The sequence below is a fragment of the Dreissena polymorpha genome, chromosome 3 (assembly GCF_020536995.1).
Source record: "Dreissena polymorpha isolate Duluth1 chromosome 3, UMN_Dpol_1.0, whole genome shotgun sequence".
Lineage (NCBI taxonomy): Eukaryota > Metazoa > Mollusca > Bivalvia > Myida > Dreissenidae > Dreissena > Dreissena polymorpha.
In genome coordinates, this window is record NC_068357.1 from 133,459,034 (window position 1) to 133,481,236 (window position 22,203).

A 22,203-nucleotide genomic window follows, 5' to 3' on the forward strand; every position below is an offset into this window, starting at 1 on the left:
AATCAAATTTATGGCGATTTTTAAGAATTATAATGCTATTATCGTTTATGGCCTTTTCGACCTTTGAACTCTTGAATTCTTTTGCATGACATGCCTTCCAAATTTCTGGCCATTTTTTTACTTTTGAACTCCAAGTGTGACCTAGACCTTGGAGTTATGGACATAATTCTTTTGCATGACAAATCGTCCAATGATTGTGAACAAATGTACCAGGTATTTTTAAAATCTCACAATAAATGACATAGTTATGGCCCAGACAAGATCATTTATGGCCATTTTTGACCTTTGAACTCAAAGTGTGACCTTGACGTTGCAGATATCGACGTAATTCTTTCGCGTGACACACCGTCCAATGATGGTGAACAAATATGCCAAATGATTTTAAAATCTCACAATGAATGACATAGTTATGGCCCTGACAAGCTCATTTATGGTCATTTTTGACCTTTGAACTCGAAGTGTGACCTTGACCTTGGAGATATCGACGTAATTCTTTAGCGCGACACACCGTCCAATGACGGTGAACAAATGTGCCAAATGATTTTAAAATTTCACAATAAATGATAAAGTTATGGCCCGGAGAAGCATTTGACCCTTGAACTCCAAGTGTGACCTTGACCTTGGAGATATCGACGTACTTTATTCATGCAACACACCGTCCCATGATGGTGAACAAATGTACAAAGTTATTTTAAAATCTAATGATAAATGACATAGTTATGATCCGGACAAACTTTCGGTTTTAAACACACTAAGTGACCCCGTGACCTAGTTTTTGACCCGGCATGACCCATACATCATCAAGATACAACTTGTGACCAAGTTTGGTGAAGATCGGATGAAATTTCGGGACAGACCGACAGACAGACCGACCGACAGACCGACAAAGTGACTCCTATATAGCCCCCATTACCAATGGTAATGGGGGTATAAATATATTTTTGTTTGACCTTTGACCTAGAAGGATGACCTTGACCTTGAACTTCCACCACTAAAAATGTGCAGCTTTATGAGAACGCCGCTTTGAAAAAAAATATTTTGACCTTTGACCTTGAAGGATGACCTTGACCTTCCACCACTCAAAATGTGCAGCTTCATGAGAACGCCGCTTTGAAATTTTTTATTTTGTTTTTTTGACCTTTGACCTTGAAGGATGACCTGGACCGTGAACTTTCACCACTCAAAATGTGCAGCTTTATGAGATACACATGCATGCCAAATATCAAGTTTCTATCTTTAACAAGGGCTGTTTGTAAAACATGCATGCCCCCCATTTGGGCTGTCCGTTGTAGTGGCAGCCATTGTGTGAATACGTTTTTTGTCACAGTAACCTTGACCTTTGACCTAGTGACCTGAAAATCTATAGGGGTCATCTGTGAGTCACATTCAATGTACCTATGAAGTGTCATGATCCTAGGCAAAAGCGTTCTTGAGTTATCATCCGAAAATCATTTTACTATTTAGGGTTACCGTGACCTTGACCTTTGACCTTGTGACCTCAAAATCAATAGGGGTCATCTGCGAGTCATGATCAATCTACCTGTGAAGTTTCATAATCCTAGGCATTTGCGTTCTTGAGTTATCATCCGAAAACCATTTTACTATTTCGGGTCACCGTGACCTTGACCTTTGACCTAGTGATCTCAAAATCATTAAGGGTCATCTGCGAGTCATGATCAATCTACCCATGAAGTTTCATGACCCTAGGCGTATGCGTTCTTGAGTTATCATTCAAAAACCATTTTACTATTTCGGGTCACCGTGACCTTGACCTTTGACCTAGTGACCTCAAAATCAATAGGGGTCATCTGCGAGTCATGATCAATGTACCTATGAAGTTTCATGATCCTAGGCCCAAGCGTTCTTGAGTTATCGTCTGACAACCACCTGGTGGACAGACCGACATACCGACCGACATGAGCAAAGCAATATACCCCCTCTTCTTCGAAGGGGGGCATAATAATGCAAAAGTTATGGCTAAAGCTAAAGTGTTTTTTTCGGGCGGACGGACAGACTGACATACACACATACTGACGGACAGTTCAACTGCTATATGCCACCCTACCGGGAGCATAAAAATTCTGATAAAGAGAGACAACTCAAAATCAAAATGTGCATTGTTACTGATTGTTAATAGTTACATAGTTGTTTCAAAATCAATCTATTTTTAGTTGTGGCGACCTTGACCTTAGAGATATTGACGTAATTCTTTCGCGCGACACACCGTCCAATAATGGTGAACAAATGTGCCAATTGATTTTAAAATGTCACAATGAATGACATAGTAATGGCCCAGACAAGCTCATTTATGGCCATTTTTGACCTTCAAACTCAAATTGTGACCTTGACCTTGGAGATATCGACATGATTCTTTCGCGCGACACACCGTCTAATGATGGTGAACAAATGTGCCAAATGATTTTAAAATTTCACAATGAACGACAAAGTTATGGTCCGGACAGGCTCATTTATGACCATTTTTGACCTTCAAACTCAAATTGTGACCTTGACCTTGGAAATATCGACATAATTCTTTCGCGCGACACACCGTCTAATGATGGTGAACAAATGTGCCAAATGATTTTTAAATCTGACAATGAACGATAAAGTTATGGCCCGGACAGGCTTGTTCCGCCCTCCAGCCCGCCCGCCTGCCGACATTCGCCAATATAATAACCAGTTTTTTCCTTTGGAAAACCTGGTTAAAAATTCACTCTTCCCTCAAATTTGAACCTAGGCTGAGCCCTGAATCAATATTTTGAAGCAAAATATACGTAAAACTAAGATCTATGATGCAAATGTACCATTTCTCCAAAAGATGTTACCACTTCTCCCTTTTTTGGCTTTAGGGAGAAGTGACTTTTCCCTAAATTTTGAGCCTAGCTAGACCCCTGTAAGCATTGGTTTTTTTTCTAAAGTGACAATTAAAATGTTCTGAAATAAATTACATCTTTTATTTTTATACCGTACATAAATAATATTGATACAGATCGTACAGTATACTGTCCTATGTAACGTAGAATGTAAGTACATAAAACAACACAGACAGAGGTGCGAAAAAGACATGCATTAAAAGTTGCTGAAACTTAGAAGAGTGAATAGAAACTGCACCATATCTGTTTTGAACATATGCTTATTAAATTGACAAAGATGAGCATACTAGATCTAGGTAGGTAAAAGTCGGTGTTAAAAGCTCATGCTAAATAAAATTACGTGTACACAGTGCTCACGCTAATGCCAGACATTATCACCAATGGCGATTATTTAATCCCACTGGCTATTATTTCTTAAAATTGTCTAAAAAAAAATGGCGATTATTTTATCCACCTACATCAAAAAAAAATTGCCTCTACAAGTTTTCCAGCGCATGCCAAACGCCTGTAAATCGGGCCATCAAGCAGGAAAAATCAATAACGAGATTACCTGTGTACACACTCGACCCTGTGTATTGTCATACACGCGTCAATACTTCTGCGACATCGTGGCCTAGAGCGTTTTTCGGAATCAGTGTCCGACAGAAGTGATATATTTCGGAAAAACGTCTTTAATCTCCCAGTGCTTTACCAATTATCTGTAACTTAGATTTTCTTTATTTTTTCGCCAATTATTATTTTAATCGGCATTATTGAAAATTGCAGCGAATATTGTCGGCTGGTTTAGTTTTTCACGCCGTTTTTTTTCTGCAATTAGATTACTTTGATCTTTTCTTGATTAAATAATTATTTAATCGCCATCAACTAATTATCCCTGGCATTACCGCTATCTGTCGTCTGCTTCAACATTTCTTGATGTGTGATAATGATTTCATTTTTTTTGTAATTATTTTGTTTACGTTTCTCAAATGATCTTGTAATTGATTAAAAGTAAGCAGGCGCTAATTGTCGTCTGCTTTAATGTTTCTTTATAATAATAATAAGAAGCCGATTTTGTTATTTTTCTATAATTAATGTGTTTTTGTTGCTAAAAAAACTAATTAACGTTAAAAACATTCTACACTTTTCAAAGGTAAGTGGAATAAAAGCTTGAGTTTTACAATGTTGCTTTTATTCACGTTTTCACTACTTTCTGAAAACCGTACCATTCTACTACGCACGTTGCAAATGTCCGCCATCTCGCAATTTTAAATTATGTATCTATGAGTAAAGTAAAGCACTGCAATATGATATCACATTTTAAAACAATATTTTAACCAATATTGATTGCGTATGCGCAATATTGTGGTTTTTATTTTCTGCAGTCAAACGATATGCATTTTTTATTTCATGTTCAAAAGAGGTATCTCAACATGTTTTCGGACAGTCGTTTTTGGATACGGTACGGTTTGTCGATTTTAATTTACTTTCGGCGTTCTTTATAACATTTTTATAGAATGACGAACACATATGCGGTGTTACGGATGGTCTGGTTGACAATATTTCGCATTGTACTAACCAGAACTTGCACCTAGACAGACTTTCAAAATTAAACAATTTGAAAGAGCAGTTTTCTTATTTTATTAATAGTACTTTAATAAAGTATTTATCTTTTTGTTTTAAAGTATATATGTATGTAACTGTAGCTGATGTCTGGTTTGTTAAGTCACACCTTGATTGTATTCTTTTGTAAAGCCATGATAAATTGATAATATTTTATAAGAAAATAACACTGATATTATGCTTGTTTTAAAATCCAATAGATATACATTTGATAAAACGTAGATAAAATGAGATTCATTGTTTTTTCTTTTTACCTTTCGTACCATTTTGCGGAAAAGTCCGCGTCGGTTTTGTCTATTATTTTTTTTAAGGAAAAAAATATGGCTATTATTTTCTGAAGGCCAGTGTGACACTGCGTACACGTTACACGGTAATGCCTTGTTCTGATTGGTTGATATTTAAATCTGTTTCATAATATGGCAAGAGGTCAGTGATATTGTTGTGATTTAAGCAGAAGTTTAACTGAAGAATTTATGCCTTTTTCTAACTTCAATTCGACAATATTTGAGGTAAAAATGCACTTCTGAACTAAAACTGCATGAGTTGGTAATGTTATTTTGCAATTTTACGCAAATTGATGAAAATTTTAACTTTCTGGTTTCCAACACATAAAAGGTCCTTCACCGAATAGTTGCAATAATTCAACTCTCAGCTTTATAACCCAATGGGCTGCTGAGAGTTGCAATGCGCTCTCTCTTGTCCATGGGTGAAAAATGTTATCAACAATGCAAGGGTTAAGGAACACTGAAACTGCAAGAACTCATTAAAGTTTACCTGTCTAAACCACAAACTCATCCAAATGGTACCATTAAAGCAATAAATAATTGCTTTTTATTGACTTAGTTTTTCTTTTGTAAGCTGTATCTGCCATATTGGAAAATTGACCCAATATTGGTTACGTCGCAGTACACCAATATTTTGCACGTCGGGTTATGTGAAGGAGTCTATTAAAGTCGACAACAATATCGAATATTCGACACAGAAAAACTGTTTCAAATTTAAACATAAAAATATCAACGAGAATAGTGTGTTGAAACATTGTCGTATTTATTAGAGTGCATGCAAAGGATAACGTCTGTACGTTGCCTTTCAGGTAAATTTAACATGTTTATTAAGTTTATTCATTATTTTTATCAATATGTCTCGAACGACGTCTGTTTAGTAAAGCGCACGGATTCTCTGCGCTGAACTGCACCCTAGCTGAAATAATTCGCGTTCAGAATAAATCTGAACGCTGAAACTCCAGTCTGCAAAAACCATAACGAAAAATAAATACAATACTATTATATCAATATGCTTAAAATTGCAAGATAACATTACCAACTCATAGTTTTAGTTAATTAGTCCATTTTTACCTCAAATAGCGTCGAATTGAAGTTAAAAGGCATAATTTGTTTCAGTTAAACTTCTGCTTAAATCGCAATACAATCACTGACCTCTCGCCATGTTATGAAATATTTAAATATCAACCAATCAGAAGAAGGCATTACGGTGTAATAGGCTGCGTTATCGATTAAAATCTAAAATCTAATTTAAATGCCGTATACAGCGGGCACAGCGATTGGAGTTGAAAATGTGAGTAGTGTGCTAATTTATATTGGTCAGGCGTGCAAAATTGAAAGAGTCATTACATAATTCTTACGGAACATTATTGAGAAATGAATTATCTACACAGGTATGTAAATATTATTGCAATCCGTTGATATTAACTGTCTGATATCGGGGCTTGAATGTTGCGCACCAAATTCCTTGCGCATCAATATAGACAAAGAAGGAAAACTCTCGCTATTAAAAAGATAGAGTGGACTATTGACGCCAAGAGTCTGCCAAAGCAAAAATCATCAAAAGACTCTTAGGCGGCAATTTAAATTGACTAAACGGCACCCATGTTTATACAGGGGTGCATATGGACTCCCAGAGCCGCCATAGCAATACAGGGCCCTCAATCTATTAAATCTGCCGCCGAAATTCGGCGGCAGTCCCCCACCTGAAAGGTATACTTTTTTCCCCTTATTGGGGGAAAAATTCCCCCTAAAAAAACAAATATTTTTTTTTTATAGAAAGATGTGTCTCATGATTATTATATCCAGGGCTCGGCCGTGAGGGCGACGTGGGCGACATCTTCGCCCGGGACATAATAATGTCGCCCTTAAATTACATGAAGGAGAAGTTGACTTCGCCTTCTTTTTTTTTCAACAGCGACGTTTTTTTTCTCAACTTTTTCATCTAAAAATTCTCTATTTTCACATGTCATAAAGTCACCGATGACGCTTGTTATGTTATCAGTTTATTATCACAGCAAAAGATCGACTGCTGTGAAAGCTTATCCAGGCAACTAGCATACATGGGCATTCACTCCAAACAATAACGGTTTACATTAAAAGATCAAAGCGAGTGTCATTTCGCCGACAGTTTTGATAGTTCTCTGTTCTGCAAGCGCAATTAGTACACGCCTTGCAGGCGGAGTTAAGCAGTACATTAACATCGATAGTTACCAATGAGAACGCGCGCATTGTATATACATATGCAGTAGTTTACCTGAGCGATGAAATGACGGCGTTATAGACATGTATTTACGCTCAAAAAAGTTTACACGCGCAACACATTCCCAACAGCAAATATGAATACGATTTATTCTAGTATGTTCTACTGTTTACTTGTTTCGTGTTTCAAAACTCTTAAACACTAATTACCCATTCGATGTGCAATTTATTTTGTCAGACATTAATTCATAACCATATAAACGAAAACTAACAACTCACCCGTGCAAACTGTAGTGCTAATTTCCATAAATTTATCTACCGTATCCATACGTAAACGACTTTATTTTATATCCCGCGACCTCATTGACCATTCAATAATTACAGGATTTTGGCAGACGGCACGATTAAAGAAAGTCGGAAAAAATATTAAAGAAAAACAAAATTGATCAAAGGTCTATTTATTACGTAGATCCACTACTGTAAAAGTCCAGCGAGTTTTGTCAGTTTGTTAATCCACTGATAATTACGAGTAACACCCATCTTATATAAACTGAAATCACAGCTCATTTTTATACTAACAAGTCCTAACACAACACAAAAGACATTGAGAAAACACCTTTCCTCGATAAGATATAAATTATCCGAGTAGAATAAAATTGCTACGTCATGACCTTTGACATTGCAAATGGCAGACGTATTGTAACATTTCAAAGCTGGCGATTCAAATTACAAGTGATTCAATAATGAAGAAAGCATTAACTGTATTTAACAAACATGTACATGTTATAAGGTTTGTTAAACCAGATAATAACAAGGAAAATTTGGATTATTAAATGAATCAGGTAAGGCATTATCAAGTGTACATATTTCGGATATGTATAAAATTCGGATAAACAGTAATAGATATACTATATGTCTTATGCATTAAGATTGTGTTTTGTTAAGACTCGTTTTTACCACAATTTGGTGATTTCATGATGCGAAGAATTTCCAATTGCATGGGTACCGGACCCGTTCCCAATTGGGTGAAAAAGATCACTGACTAATTATCATGTACATTATGATTTAAATAGGGTTTGGATTGTCATTGCATTATTTATGATGCACATGGAAATCACAAGTTTTATTTGTATGAATTGATTTATGTGACTTAATATGTAAGGATTTATTGAATTTGAAAATAGTATTTGTTTGTCACCGATGATGATGCTAAGGCTTGGTGTAATGAGGGGTATAAAACAAGCGAAGATTTTATTAAACGCCAAACAGAAATCACTTCTCCTTCTAGTGGCCTCACTTCTCCCTAATTTCAGCTCAGGGAGAAGTCACTTCTCCCTCAAGTTTGAACCTAGGCTGAGCCCTGATATCTCAATTCTATTTCAATTTAATCTTGTCAAACATACTTAATTATGAAAAATGCAATGAATATAGTGCAAACATGTACAAATGTAATAATGAGAGAGTAAGAAAAAAAAATCCCCCAAAAAGGGAAATGCCGCGAAAATTCCCCCTTCTAAGGCTGCGGACCCCTTCCCCCAAAGAAGTGTGAGGGCCCTGCAATAAATAATCAAAAGCTCCGGGAGTCCCTTTATATGGACTATTCACCGATGAGACCTTCCAAAGAATTTAGCCCATATAAAAAGTATCTCTAAATTCTTTGCGCGTCTTTAAATGAGACTATCAACCAGCCATGTAATAGTTAAGTTAAAGCCAGTAAAATCAGAATCTTTAAAAAAAAATCAGAAAAATGCAATTTCATATGTTATGCTTGTGATGCCACTATTTTACGATAAAATGTTGTCAAACTTAAAGATCCATAACTAAGACTAGGATGGCATCCGAAATAAATTAATCCGGCAACTACATCAGTCATTGAGGAGGAAACATACTCTTGGCCTTACTAAAAATAACATTACTTCTATTAGCGGTCTTAATGCTTGTCGCTCGTTGCATGGCCTCATGAAGAATACTATTTCTGAACCGTCGGAATGCCGAAAAAGCTCTCGATTTTCTGAATTAATTTCAGCCGTCATTTTAAACCCCTCTCTTGTTAATCGTTCAAAACGGTCTCAATTTGAAACGGTTTATCACAATCCGGGTCGTTTCGCCTTAATACCTGTTCGCCCGTGAGTCGTTTCGCCCTAATACCCGTTCGCCCTAGGTCGTTTCGCCTTAATTTATGGGTCGTTTTGCCCAGGTATGTGTATAACACATACCCGATTCGCACTAGTTTTTAAATATACAGCATTTCAAAGGGGTTTATCTTTAGATTGTCACAAGCTGAATTCAAACTTCCTTTTGAACTTTAACTACGATGTTTGTGGATAAGGGGATAATAAGAAGCACATAAATGGCAATCTTCTGTATTGTTTCTTTCAATGTTTAATTAGGACACAACAATTTATCTAATACTCTATATAGTTTAGGGTAAACAAGTCACCAATACATATTAAATGAACAAAATAAATATTAAAAGTATATGCTTATTTAGGGTGTAGACAAGAAAAAAAAAGTTTGTTACTCCATTCACTTCCCATTTCTAAAGCATAAGATTGTATTCAAATTGAGTTACTGACAACAGCAACAAGACATTACAAGTATGTGGTACACATCAGATATTCTTTTTTTTATCTGAATAAACGGTTGTCACAATCAACGTCTCTGTCACACTTGTGTTCTGTATATTTCACGAGTAATATAGTTACCGGTATATGTGTAAGAGGTGTGAAAGGTGTTATATACAATGTACTTTAATATATTATTCAATTAAAAATATTTGGTATGTTAATTAATCTGCTTTAATTGTAATTCAAACTAGAAATGGCGCGGCAGAGGCCGACGCGTATAATCCCCACGCCGCATGTTTGACACAAGGGTGCCCAAGGGTTGGTAATGGGGCCATGCATAGTTGAGATTGACCGTATTGTCATAAGAGAAATTCAGAATCAATTAGAAGTGAATCGGTGTAGAAATCAAGAAGCTATAGTAAAAGGCAATTTTGGCTGGGTGTGGCCTATGTGGGCGGGGCGCGCCAGGGTTGGCAATGGGGCCATGCATAGTTGAGATTGAACGTATTGTCATAACAGAAGTTCAGTATCAATAAGAAGTGAATCGGTGTAGAAATGAAGAAATTATAGTAAAAGGCAATTTTGGGTGGGTATGGTCTATGTGGGCGGGGCGCCCCAGGGTTGGTAATGGGGCCATGCATAGTTGATATTGACCGTATTGTCATAAGAGAAGTTCAGTATCAAGTACAAGTGAATGGGTGTAGAAATGAAGAAGTTATAGTAAAAGGCAATTTTGGGTGGGTGTGGCCTATGTGCGCGGGGTGTCCCAGGGTTGGTAATAGGGCCATGCATAGTTGAGATTGACCGTATTGTCATAAGAGAAGTTCAGTATCAATTTGAAGTGAATCGGTGTAGAAATGAAGAAATTAAAGTAAAAGGCAATTTTGGGTGGGTGTGGTCTATGTGGGTGGGGTGCCCCAGGGTTGGTAATGGGGCCATGCATAGTTGAGATTGACCGTATTGTCATAAGAGAGGTTCAGTATCAATTTGAAGTGAATCGGTGTAGAAATGAAGAAATTATAGTAAAAGGCAATTTTGGATGGGCGTGGTCTATGTGGGCGGGGCACCCCAGGGTTGGTAATGGGGCCATGCATAGTTGAGATTGACCCTATTGTCATTAGAGATGTTCAGTATCAATTTGAAGTAAATCGGTATAGAAATAAAGAAGTTATTGTAAAATAACAAAAAAAAATGAGTGAAAATCTCTGACCCAGCCCCACCCCAAACCCCATAACTTTTGACCCGGGGGTCAGATCAAAATTCCAAATAGTGCAGGGTCGCACATATGCTCATAGCTACCATGTGTGTAAGTTTCAAGGTTCTAGTGCTTATAGCGTAGGAGGAGATAGTGGCCAGGACGGACAAAAAGCGTGGGGATAACTTAAATAAGGGCGAAAAAACCCACTTGTAAGGGCGAAACGACCCAGGGCGAAACAACTCAGAGTGACCTAAGACGAACAGGTTTTAGGGGGAATTGATTGATACTGGTTTATTAAAAGCCGCTTATTATTTGAGTTTGACAGGTTCGCAACTCCATTCAGACCTAAAAACTTAAAACATCATTTCTTTAATAGAATCAATTATTTTAAATAATTGAAATGTTCTTTTTTTTATTTTGTTTGTTGTAATAAGCGTCATTATTTAGTTACTGCTTTAGTTACTGCTCAATAGTCTTTTTTTTTCATTTTCACAAAATAAAGGCATAATTAAAACGACACCCGCTTTTATATTTTTTACATGTTTAATTTTGTAATATATATTTTGTACTAGTCACTTTAATTTTCAACTATTTTCCGATTTACTTTCGTCGACAATACACAAATCACTGACATGTTCCCCGAAATTGTTTTATATGCAGTATGCTTTATTAACATCTCCTCGCCACATTCACGGAAATCATAATGTTTGAAAATATGTGCTCTGTACAGGCACATTTCGTTTTATTAATTCGACTCTAGAAGTAATAAGCTGTCGTCCTGAATCCCATAATCGTTTCCCAAGCACCTACCTTTTCAAAGGCCTTATAGGCGACGGTGTATTCATCGGAGCCCTTAGTCAACTCGTGGCTAGCCGAGAGCAGATGTGGGCCCCGACGGATGACGGTCGCGCCGCACTTGCACTGCCAGTACGAGCGGCCGCTCCTGGCGCTCTTCCCACTGCAGAAATCCGACTTCGCGGCCGCGCTTGTCTGCCTCACATTGGGGCCCGAGAGACCGTGTTTGGCCCGCAGGTGGTCATTCAACCGGATGTATGCTATCAGGATCCCATCTTCCTGTAGGCAGAGTGGGCAGACCCTCAGCTTACTCTTGTTTTCGGACATTTTCTGAAGTAAAAGTTACACAGTTCAAGTAACAATCCAATATTTTTTTGACACGTACGGAGCACCATACTTTTTGCATGCCGTTCGAAAACACCTCACGAAAACTATTATTTTTCGCCATACTCACCCTAAACGCTGCAACATTAAAACTTCACATGTGAAAACAATATAACAATGCATCTATGGTCAGTTTACATATGTCGATCTGTACTCACTATCTCGCTGCAAATCACAGACTTACTATATAACGTGGCTTTGTTTACATCACGTGGGTGGTTTATGGACGTTTCATGCCACTACCAGTTCGTGCCACTGATATTAATATATTTGCATTTTAGTACAAATAATTTCACATCATTTATTCTTGTACAGAAAGTTACTTTAAAATAAACAAAATATGCAACCTATGAATAATTTGTTTGTTCGTCATTCGTTTTCAAACACCTTCAATTGTTTGTATAAATATAGGAGTGCATTACGTTTTTTGGAGTGTAAAATATTTGTCACAGTTATCTTTCAGGTGTGAAACCGTTGTTCAATACCGGTATACATGATTTTTAATCCAATTACGCAAATGTTATGGGCCATTGCCCTAAGGCTGACTAATGGGATTGTTTACCCTCGGGACTTCGGTTATAAACCATTGCCCGAGCACACTGCTTAACATAAAACTCTGCATAAAAAAGCCGAAAACGGCCATAAAATGGACAGCCCGATTTTACTGGGCTGTACCATTGATATAAATAGAAAACTTTGCAGTGTTGGTGCGGTGCCTTAATAAAAATCTATTGGTTTAAAAATATCTAACCTTTATAAGAAGCGTTAAAAAGACGCAGTACTTTACAATGCCTAACGCTGTTAAAAAGCGGCGTTTTTATTGGTTGATGCACTTATAAAACGATTGCGCTGATTGGCCGAAATTTCTTATTAAGGATTGCAAGTAGGTCAATCCGTTTATAAATAGATTTTTCCACGGCTGACGTTGTACTTTAAGAAAAAGTAAACAATAATATATGCAAAAAATATAAATGAAAGAAAAGGATGATAAATCCAAAAGAACTAATGGACTTATTTTATAGTTATAAATTACTATGTTTATGTTATGTTACTGTGCTTATTATTAATTATTATCATTAATATGATGTTGTTATTGTATGTTATTGTTTGTTTTGTTTTTTAAGGAGGAGAGAGAGAAAGAATAGCCCAATTTTTATAAGTAAAGATGGTGAAAACACACATACTGTTGTATGTGGCATCATCATTACCAGACCCACTGTTCAGTATATACTGCAATGGGTTTGTTGGAGTCTTTAGACTTTGTGATCTGTGTTTTAAATGTTAGAGTCCAAATAGGACTATTTTAATATAAGTCTTATAGAAAAAGGGATACACAGATGTGTAATATGTTTGAGTAACACAATAATAATACTTGAGGGTTTTCCAGATCACAAAGTGGTTGAGCATTGCCGCAATATGTTTACATACATAGTCAAGTACCATTTTTATGTGTATATTTAAAGTTTAAACTAAATGCCACACAACAAGATCTAATCATTGGAGAGATATGTTTATATCTATGAACATTAATTAATAGGGATGCCAGAGCCTGATTTAACAGCTCTCAAATGTAAAGTGAAGTTGCATGTGTACATGCAATTATATGAAAAGGAAAGGAAAAAAGACAATATATGATAACACATAGGGAGTATAACTCTCAATTATATATTAGTGTTGCAATTGAGTATTGAGTTGTTAAAAAAGTAATGAGTACAAGTTTATGTATGTGGCTCAATGTTGAACACTTGCAGACATGGAATATAGCCGTAATGCTCCAACATAAGACCCTGTCTGTATGGAACTTAAGGAGGATTGGGCTATGGAGAAGAGAGGTCCCCCCAGAGTGGCATTAAAACAATATTTAAAAGTGGATTTAGTAAAAAAAACTTATATGTTAAGGGCAATAACTTACATGTCTCCAAACGGTCACCTTCATAGGGCCACGTAAAAATTAAGGGTAAGACAATGTGCTTTACAGTTAAAAATGAGACAAAAACAGCTAAATTTGTACAAAAGGTACATTATTTACAATATGTACAGAACTATATGCATTCATATATTTAAAATACATGTTGCCACCCTGGAGGGTTGAAAGAAGGAGAGATTTTTGGAAGTGTAGGCCGATGTGGGTGGGGGAAAAGAAGAGCCAGCAGAGGTGGTGTCACTCAGTTGTACTAAGGGAGGTAATTGTGGTGATGGAGTCTACATTGCCCTAAGGGATTTATCTGCAAGGTTTTATTACCTTAATCCGGTCATAAAAATGATTGATCGAAGTGACACCAGATAAGTGAAAATAGGGAAGAAATCTGGTAAAATAGCGCTTTAAAGTGTACTGTCCGAAAAGTAAGAATCACAAAACAAGAATTAACCGAAAACTAAGAGTAATTGTGGTATGTTTCTTGCGAATGTAAGTAAAAATGCCAGATGGTATATAATTAAATAGAGTTTGAGCAATATTTTTAAGGATATTGAGTATTGTAGGCATTATATTCTTTGCCTACGTTACGGATTTTTTTTTTAATTGAACATGTTATATTTATTTTACTTGTCGCACTAATAATTTAAGACTGTAATTTTGTTGTTTTGTGCTTTATGCATTCTGTTTATAGAATGGTACTTTTTGTTTCTTTTATGAATCGTTCATAAGAGAAAACTGGTTAAATTCCTTTTAAAAGCTATTGGATTTTAGTTGTTGTGATGGAATCTTTTGATTTTTAAGGACAATACATTATTAAAGCAATGTGACAAACAAACAGGGTTTTGATGGTGATTATGTTTACATTTATTGTTAAATGATACCAGAAAATATGTATAGATACGGCTAGCTAATTTCTGTATTAAAGCATTTCAACGTAGAGCCAATAATATGAAATTCTGAGAAAACTGGGCATAATGCATGTGCGTAAAGTGTCGTCCCAGATTAGCATGTTCAGTCCGCACAGGCTAATCAGAGACGACACTTTTCGATTTTATGACATTTTTTGTTTAAATGAAGTCTCTTCTAAACAAAATCCAATTTAGGCGGAAAGTGTCGTCCCTGATAAGCACATGAGAACTGCACAGGCTAATCTGGGACGACACTTAACGTATATGCATTATGCCAAGTTTTCTCAGAACGTGACTCATACATAGATTTCTAAGATAAAGGGGCCTTTTCACAGATTTTGGCATGTTTTGAAGTTTGTCATTAAATGCTTTATATTGATAAATGTTAACATTGGATCTAAAAAGCTCCAGTAAAAAATCAAGAATATCATTAAAAAAGGGAAAAAAAAGTAGCCCGCATCAGGTCAGGAACCAGTGACCCCCGGAGTCCTGGAGTAAAAACCAATTAGACCGCTCGGCCATCCTGCCAAGTATGTAAAAGAGACGTATTTTATACTTTATATAAGCAATCTTGGTAGTTTCACAAAATTAAACGACAACAACAGAACTCTCCAAATTATTCAATTGTTTCGCGTTGCAACGCTTTATAATTTTCAGGTTTTTAAATCGTCCAAAGATGCATATAATTGCTATATAAGACCATGGTAAATGTTTGAAGTATTACTGTTTCCTCACAAATATCATAACTAAAACGAAAATTTGCAAATCTGAAACAACTTTTTTCAATTTTGTCAATTTACCAAAACGTGAAAAGATCGCTTTAAAAGGATCATAATAATTGCAACCAATGCAAGCTATACTGGTCATGTACGTAATTCCGGCCACTTTTGGGACTATTTAAGAAAACTCTTTAGTGTTAGGCAACTGCTTGAAACTAAACTTCACATATATAATCCTGGGTTCAAAACTCACCTAGCATGAAAATTTAAATAGAATTAGATCGGTGAATGTTACTTAATGAACAGAAAATGATGACATGTAAACTATCCATTTTCGTAGGTTAAATGTACCTAAAAAATCGGCCACTTTTCAGTTTGATCTGCAGATAAAATTACAAAGCAATATCTTTAGACAAATGTCCTCAATTTCTGAGTATTAATCAATGTTTATACTATTAAAATTGTTGACTTGAAATTTAATATAAATGCGAAATTATTATACCAGTTACTCCCCCTACCTATTTTAATAAATATAAACAATGGGAAACTGCTAATTCATTAAAAATATTTGTTTTTAATGGGTTTAATCAATTTTTTCAAACAAAGCTAAAAAAGTGAACACATTTTGTTTAAAAAGTTTACTTCAGTGTTGATTATTAGTAAACGCTTACATATAATTTTAAACATGTAATCTAGTAATATTCTTATCAAGGGAGGTAATTCATTTATTAAAAATTTATGTTCTGATTTATATGTTTTGAATATATTTTTTTGTACAATTAATCGGTAAAACTTTATTTAAAGCTTATTAGATAAAATAAAAATAATTTTGTCAAATATATTTGTTTCTTATATGAATATAATTGTTGCAACTAATGATGACATCACTTTCCCCACGAGCCAAATATTTCCTGCTATATTTGTGACATTTTAACACAAAAGTTTACAGTGATATGGTTCTTACATTTCCAAAATATTGAGAGTAGGGATGGTTTTCATGTTGATTTTTCTAAATAAAAACAAAATATGTGCATTAAGATCGTGAAAATGATTTTACACAGGTGGCTGATTTTTTACGTACAGGCCGGAATTACGTACATGACCAGTAATTAACATGTGACTACTTGCTATACAACCAGTTTCATGCGAAAATGGATTTTATTACCTATGGCATTTTTACCTCCGACATTTTTACTGATTAAAACACCTGCCGGTTAAAAACCTTGCGAACGAAAGAGAAAACGAGCCGAGCGATCAAGAACGCCATCCGCTAAAAGAAAACCGTTTTCGATTAAAAGCACGATCTGATCCTGAACGACACATTATGCATCTAAATGAAATGTATTTCTTTAAGCTGGTATTATTATTCGCTTATGCTGGGATTATTTATAGGGTTGTGACTTAAAAGCTGTTGTATTAATTGTCGTTTGCGATCAGTATGTGTTTTAAACGTTTCGAAACATGTACTGATCACGGTCCGATACCGAACGACATATTATACATCTTATTATGAAATGTTAGTTATTTCCAGATTGCCTTTATGTAACACATTTATGTTCGTTTAATTTAATTTTGTGTACCATAAATACCAATATTAAAAATGTGTTAAATAATAAAATATATATTTTGATGATGTATTGTTTTCTAATACCATTGACTTAATTACAAGTACCGTCTTAAACATATTTGAACCTTCGCTTAAATGCTTAATCCCAGCAAACATGCACATATGGGTCCCATATGGGCTGTTTCTGGGCAAACCCATATGGGAAAGCCCATATGGGAGTCATTTGGGTCCAATATGGGCTAGCCCATATGGGAATGCCCACAAGGGTCCCATATAGGTCCCATATTATTGCGCTATCGGGAAAAATATGTAAACTTGTATTTCTTTGATTAAAAACTCATTTCTTAAAACGTATGTAGGACTAACTTGATCTAAACTGCTAATATTCTACCCAAAAATAGAAAATCAATGCATAAGCAAATAATATGCGGCCCATATGGGTCCCATACGGGTCCCATATGGGAGTCATTTGGGAGCTATATGGGCCTGCCCATGTGGGAATGGCGATAAGGGTCCCATATAGGTCCCATATTATTGCGCTATCATGAAAAAGATGTAAACTTGAATTTATTTGATTAAAAACTCATTTCTTAAAACGTATGCTGGACTAACTTGATCTAAGCTGCTAATATTTTACCCAAAAATAGAAAATCAATGGATAAGCAAATAATATGCAGTCCATATAGGTCCCATATGGGTCCAATTTGGGCTGCCCAACAAAGGACAAAATCAGCTACCGGGCTGTTTCTGGGCAAACCCATATGGGTAAGCCCAAATGGGAGTCATTTGGGACCTATATGGGTTAGCCCATATGGGAATGCCCTTAAGGGTCCCATATAGGTCCCATATTATTGCGCTATCAGGAAAAAGATATACACTTTTATTTTATTAAAAACTAATTTCTTAAAACATATGTATGACAAACTTGATCTCAACTGCTAATATTTTACCCAAAAATATAAAATGAATGCATAGGCAAATAATATGCAGCCCATATGGGTCCCATACGGGTCCCATTTGGGCCGCCCAACAAAGGACAAAATCAGCTATCGGGCGCACATTTTTTTTGAAAATTCTGTTTTTGATATGGCTTTGTTTTAAATAATGTATATACTATGATTAATATGAAGTTATTTTCAAGAGATAATTTCAATTTGAATAATCGCGCAGAAAAATAAAGTATTTAAATAATATGCGCATGCGCATATGTTAATTCCGCCTCGCGAAAACATTCAAGACAAAAACACTCGAAACGGTAATTTGTTAAATTGTGATATTATACACGTAATTATATATTTCTTTTGAAATCAGATATATATTGCTGATCACGCATTATTTATTTATCTGTTACTTCAATGAATGCCTGTGTGTTTAATAATTTAAATTGCATATTATTTCTTCATCGCTTTGCCTTTGTCATGTATTTTCGCGACGTAAGTCGTAACGTTCGTTTATCGCCATAGATCAATCTCTTAGTTAGACTGCTTAATTCAACTTGATTCTGCCTAAAATTCAATACAAACTATTTATAGCAGACAGGCGCATGTCTGACAAAATGAAACACTAAATTAGTAATCATGCTAATGCATGAGAATCTTACATATCTCATACATTGATAATATTAATTGAAACGTATAATATAATGTCTTTTATAGGTCTTTGATTACTTGCACGCAAGCCAAGGTTGTCTGCCTGTGGACAAATTTTAATGATTATTTAAACACATATTTGCAGAATATTAAAAAAGTCTGTGTATTAGGAAATAATAAATTTCGTAATGTTTATTGTACAAATTTATTTCAGAAAATAAAATATTCACCACCACCTGGTTTGCCAACATCGTCTTTACAAGGAATGTCCAGCAGTGCATGACAGAGGCCGGTCACTCCCATTAAGTCCAGCTGAAGAGCCTTCCCAGTTTATAGGACAAAGTAACTAATTTTTGTGCTTGAAACTTTAACTTAAAATAATTTCAGTTTTGGAATTACTGCTTATTAAATGATAGTTAATTACATAAATAAATGAGGTAAACAGATAATCCAACTGAAAAAATAAATAAAATACACAGTCATTTAGTGATCTATAATAATACATACTTCTACTAATAAAAGAAACAAATTGACGTTGACGGGCATATAGGTGCAAGTTGCTATAATCAGCCCTAGCCGTACAACAGCTGTTGGGACAAATCGGGCCCACCGCCGTTATATCGGCACACATCCGATATAATTATATAAGACCCAGCTGTGATTTATATTATTGTCAACATAATTTTAGGTACAGTTCTTTTTTACTCTGTCTTCAGATGCAGTTACACAGATTTTAACGGTGTTGGAAACAATCAGAGACGAGAACAGGGAAATGAAGCGGATGCTGCAGCGGCTCTTGGCTAGGTCAGCTACTGATGACGAGCCAATGCAACTGCCAGAGAACATCAGTCTTCCAATTGGAACATTTGAGCAAATGGATGAGTTTGAAGAGCATCTTGGTGATGAAGCTACGATCCATCTTTTCTAGGACTGCTGCATAGTTCAAGTTTTTTTATCAAATATATTAAGCAATGTTGTCAATGTAATTGACAGTTCTTTCTTCATTGATCCTAAACCATTCCTTTAAGGCTCATCTTCTTAGAAAGCATACAATTTTTTTTATCTGGAAATGAAATGGTATATATTCCTTTGCAAAAGAAGAAACAGCATTCCAGTTTTTAAAGGTTTTAAAAGACATATATATATATATATATATATCATGTGCAATTACGAAAAACACTAGAATGTATGAAGATATCAAAGATAATAATATGGACTTGTTCTCGAAAAAGGATTTGCCATTTATTTGAGTTTTGGATTTTTTTGCAGGGTTTTTAATTTCTAGTTTATAAAATATTTTGTTTAGTCTTGCAAGTATGTTTCAAAGCTCTAGATAAGGATTTGTGAAATTAGTAACGGTATTGCCACTGACAGAAAGAAAAGGAGTAACGCTGAAAATCAATTAGTACCTGTACTACCATATCCAAAAATACAGGTAGTACTGTACTACACGTGTTCTTGGATATTGATGGGTGTATACCTTACTTTACAGAAACATTTGCAGCAATTATAATAAATATATTTTGCTTCTTAAACAGTTACTTTATTAGGTTTTCCATTCTGAATTATGATGCAAATACAACTACACATTAAAACTCATGACTAAATACTATAACTTTATTTTGCTTGACAAGAAAACACAAGCCAACTTGTAAGCTAAGTAAATGAACACCAATGTCACTGTCTCATCTCAAAAGAATCATTGCTTTAGCAGTCAACTGTCAAAGTTGGCATAGACTATGCCAACTATTACAGTTAAACACTCAAGCAAACACTTCAACTGGGCTTACAGATTGAATGTCAGAATGGTTAGACAACCGTATGTAGCCATTATATGACAACAAAGTGTTTATTTGAACCGCTTTCGGTTAAGCCGGCCTTCCATGCTCGCAGACATATTGTTTTTGACGGGCTTACAAGTTACCGGAATCACGCCACAGAATAGATAATAATACTGGAACCCAGTCTACAACTTTTCGGTAATTTAAATTAATGAAAGAGGCCGTTAGGTTAGAGACCAACAAATATGCCGCCCTGACACCGACGTATCAGTACGGCCAGATTTTTTTCGTAAATGCGTAAAAGGGATATTAAAGTCGTAATTGTACGTCCAGTTCATAAAAATAAATGGGTAAGCCTTCATGAAAAAGCCATATTTACGTCTGTACGGCCCTTATCTGGAGCTCTGATGTTTTCTACAAATGTTCTTTGAGTACATGGTGTGTTATTTGTATTGGTTAAAGATTTAATATGCATGGGTATGCTTTTGAGTAATGTGTAGTACATCAGGAAAATACTTGAAGGTATTCTGTATATGTATTATATATTAAATATCAAAATAATAGAAGTCCTTAATTCTATAGTTGTATAACTGGTCAACATATATAATGTTATAGAAAAACGTCTTATTGCTTGAAGTTATGTCTTTATTGTTCCATGAAATAGTTTTACTGTTGGTTTGGGTTTATAGATTATGAGTAACATTACTCCATGCGGATAGAACATTAGATAGAAACATGTTTTCGTTAGCAACTTCATGTAAAATATTTTTGCTGATGTTTCATTCAAAAAGTTAGGAATCACCATATTATTTTAGAATTCTCTGGTAGAATAGTTAACGTGGGATCCTCCTGCTATGTATGTATGTATCCATTTATATGTGTGTAATACTTTATGTGAATAAAAGTTGAGAGTACTTTAATAAATTTTTAAGTCTTTTAACAAAAACCTTGTATTTCTTGCAGGATAATGATATTTAGCTCTTGAACATTTTGATATCGCTCTGTTCCAGCAAGAAGAAATAGATAAAACATTTAAAAAAATGAAATTGGAAGTACATGTACAAGAATCTTTTGTCTGATGTTCAATTTGAACACAGTATTTCATGTTTGCAGCCTACATATTATTTCTAACATAACCTGAATTTCCATTAATGTGTTGTCCAAAATTTTACAGGCTCTGTGTACCCATATTAAATACAATGCTACCAGTTTGTAGCCCATATTTAGAACAATACTGCCCGTATGTAGCCCATATTGAGTAAAAGGGCTGCCTGTATGTAGCCCATATTGAGTAAAAGGGATGCCCATGTTGGACCTATATGGGTCCCATGTGGGCACCTATATGGGCCCCATGTGGGCTGTTAACATGGGACCCAGATGGGTAGTGCAACCGGGCTCCACATGGGTCCTATCTGGGCTGCCCCATATACTTTCATGGGGCAGCCCAGATGGGACCCATGTGGAGCCCGGTTGCACTTCCCATCTGGGTCCCATGTTGGCAGCCCACATGGGGCCCATATAGGTGCCCACATGGGACCCATATGGGTCCCATATAGATTGTTTGCTGGGATGAAGTTATCATATATTAAAATCATGATTTAACGGAAATATCACGATGTAAAGGTGGGAAATCTAACTGCTTTCGTTAAATTTACTGTTTTCGGTACCATGTCCTCGTATTATATAATGCTTTCATTTTAAAACAGGAATAAATGCTTTTTGTAAAATGGAAATAATTAATATGAAGCATAATTTAAATGCGTACTGGAGTAAACATTCCTTAAAATAATAGTTTAACGCCACTATCACGATGTAAAGG

At 35.5% G+C, this 22,203-nt stretch overlaps 1 protein-coding gene and 1 long non-coding RNA gene across 5 annotated transcripts in view; one reads left to right on the forward strand and one right to left on the reverse strand.

Annotated features, from left to right (window-relative positions):
- Positions 1 to 12,152, reverse strand: part of LOC127871520 (rho GTPase-activating protein gacZ-like) — a 42,529-nt gene extending 30,377 nt beyond the window's left edge. The window contains exons 1-2 of one of the 4 annotated variants that reach the window (XM_052414535.1): positions 12,087 to 12,152; positions 11,534 to 11,848 (exon numbers count right to left, since the gene is read on the reverse strand). In XM_052414535.1, coding sequence (XP_052270495.1) covers positions 11,534 to 11,845 — 312 coding nt within the window. In that variant the 5' untranslated portion in view covers positions 11,846 to 11,848; positions 12,087 to 12,152. Of the gene's footprint in view, positions 1 to 8,859; positions 9,027 to 11,533; positions 11,905 to 12,086 lie in introns of those variants that run through there. The other 3 variants (XM_052414537.1, XM_052414536.1, XM_052414538.1) reach the window with 3 other exon arrangements.
- Positions 12,153 to 18,204: 6,052 nt separating this feature from the next.
- On the forward strand, positions 18,205 to 21,308 carry LOC127871526 (uncharacterized). The gene is made up of 3 exons (XR_008045444.1): positions 18,205 to 18,269; positions 18,818 to 18,945; positions 19,320 to 21,308. It is a non-coding gene; the product is annotated as an uncharacterized LOC127871526 (long non-coding RNA).
- Positions 21,309 to 22,203: the final 895 nt, after the last annotated feature.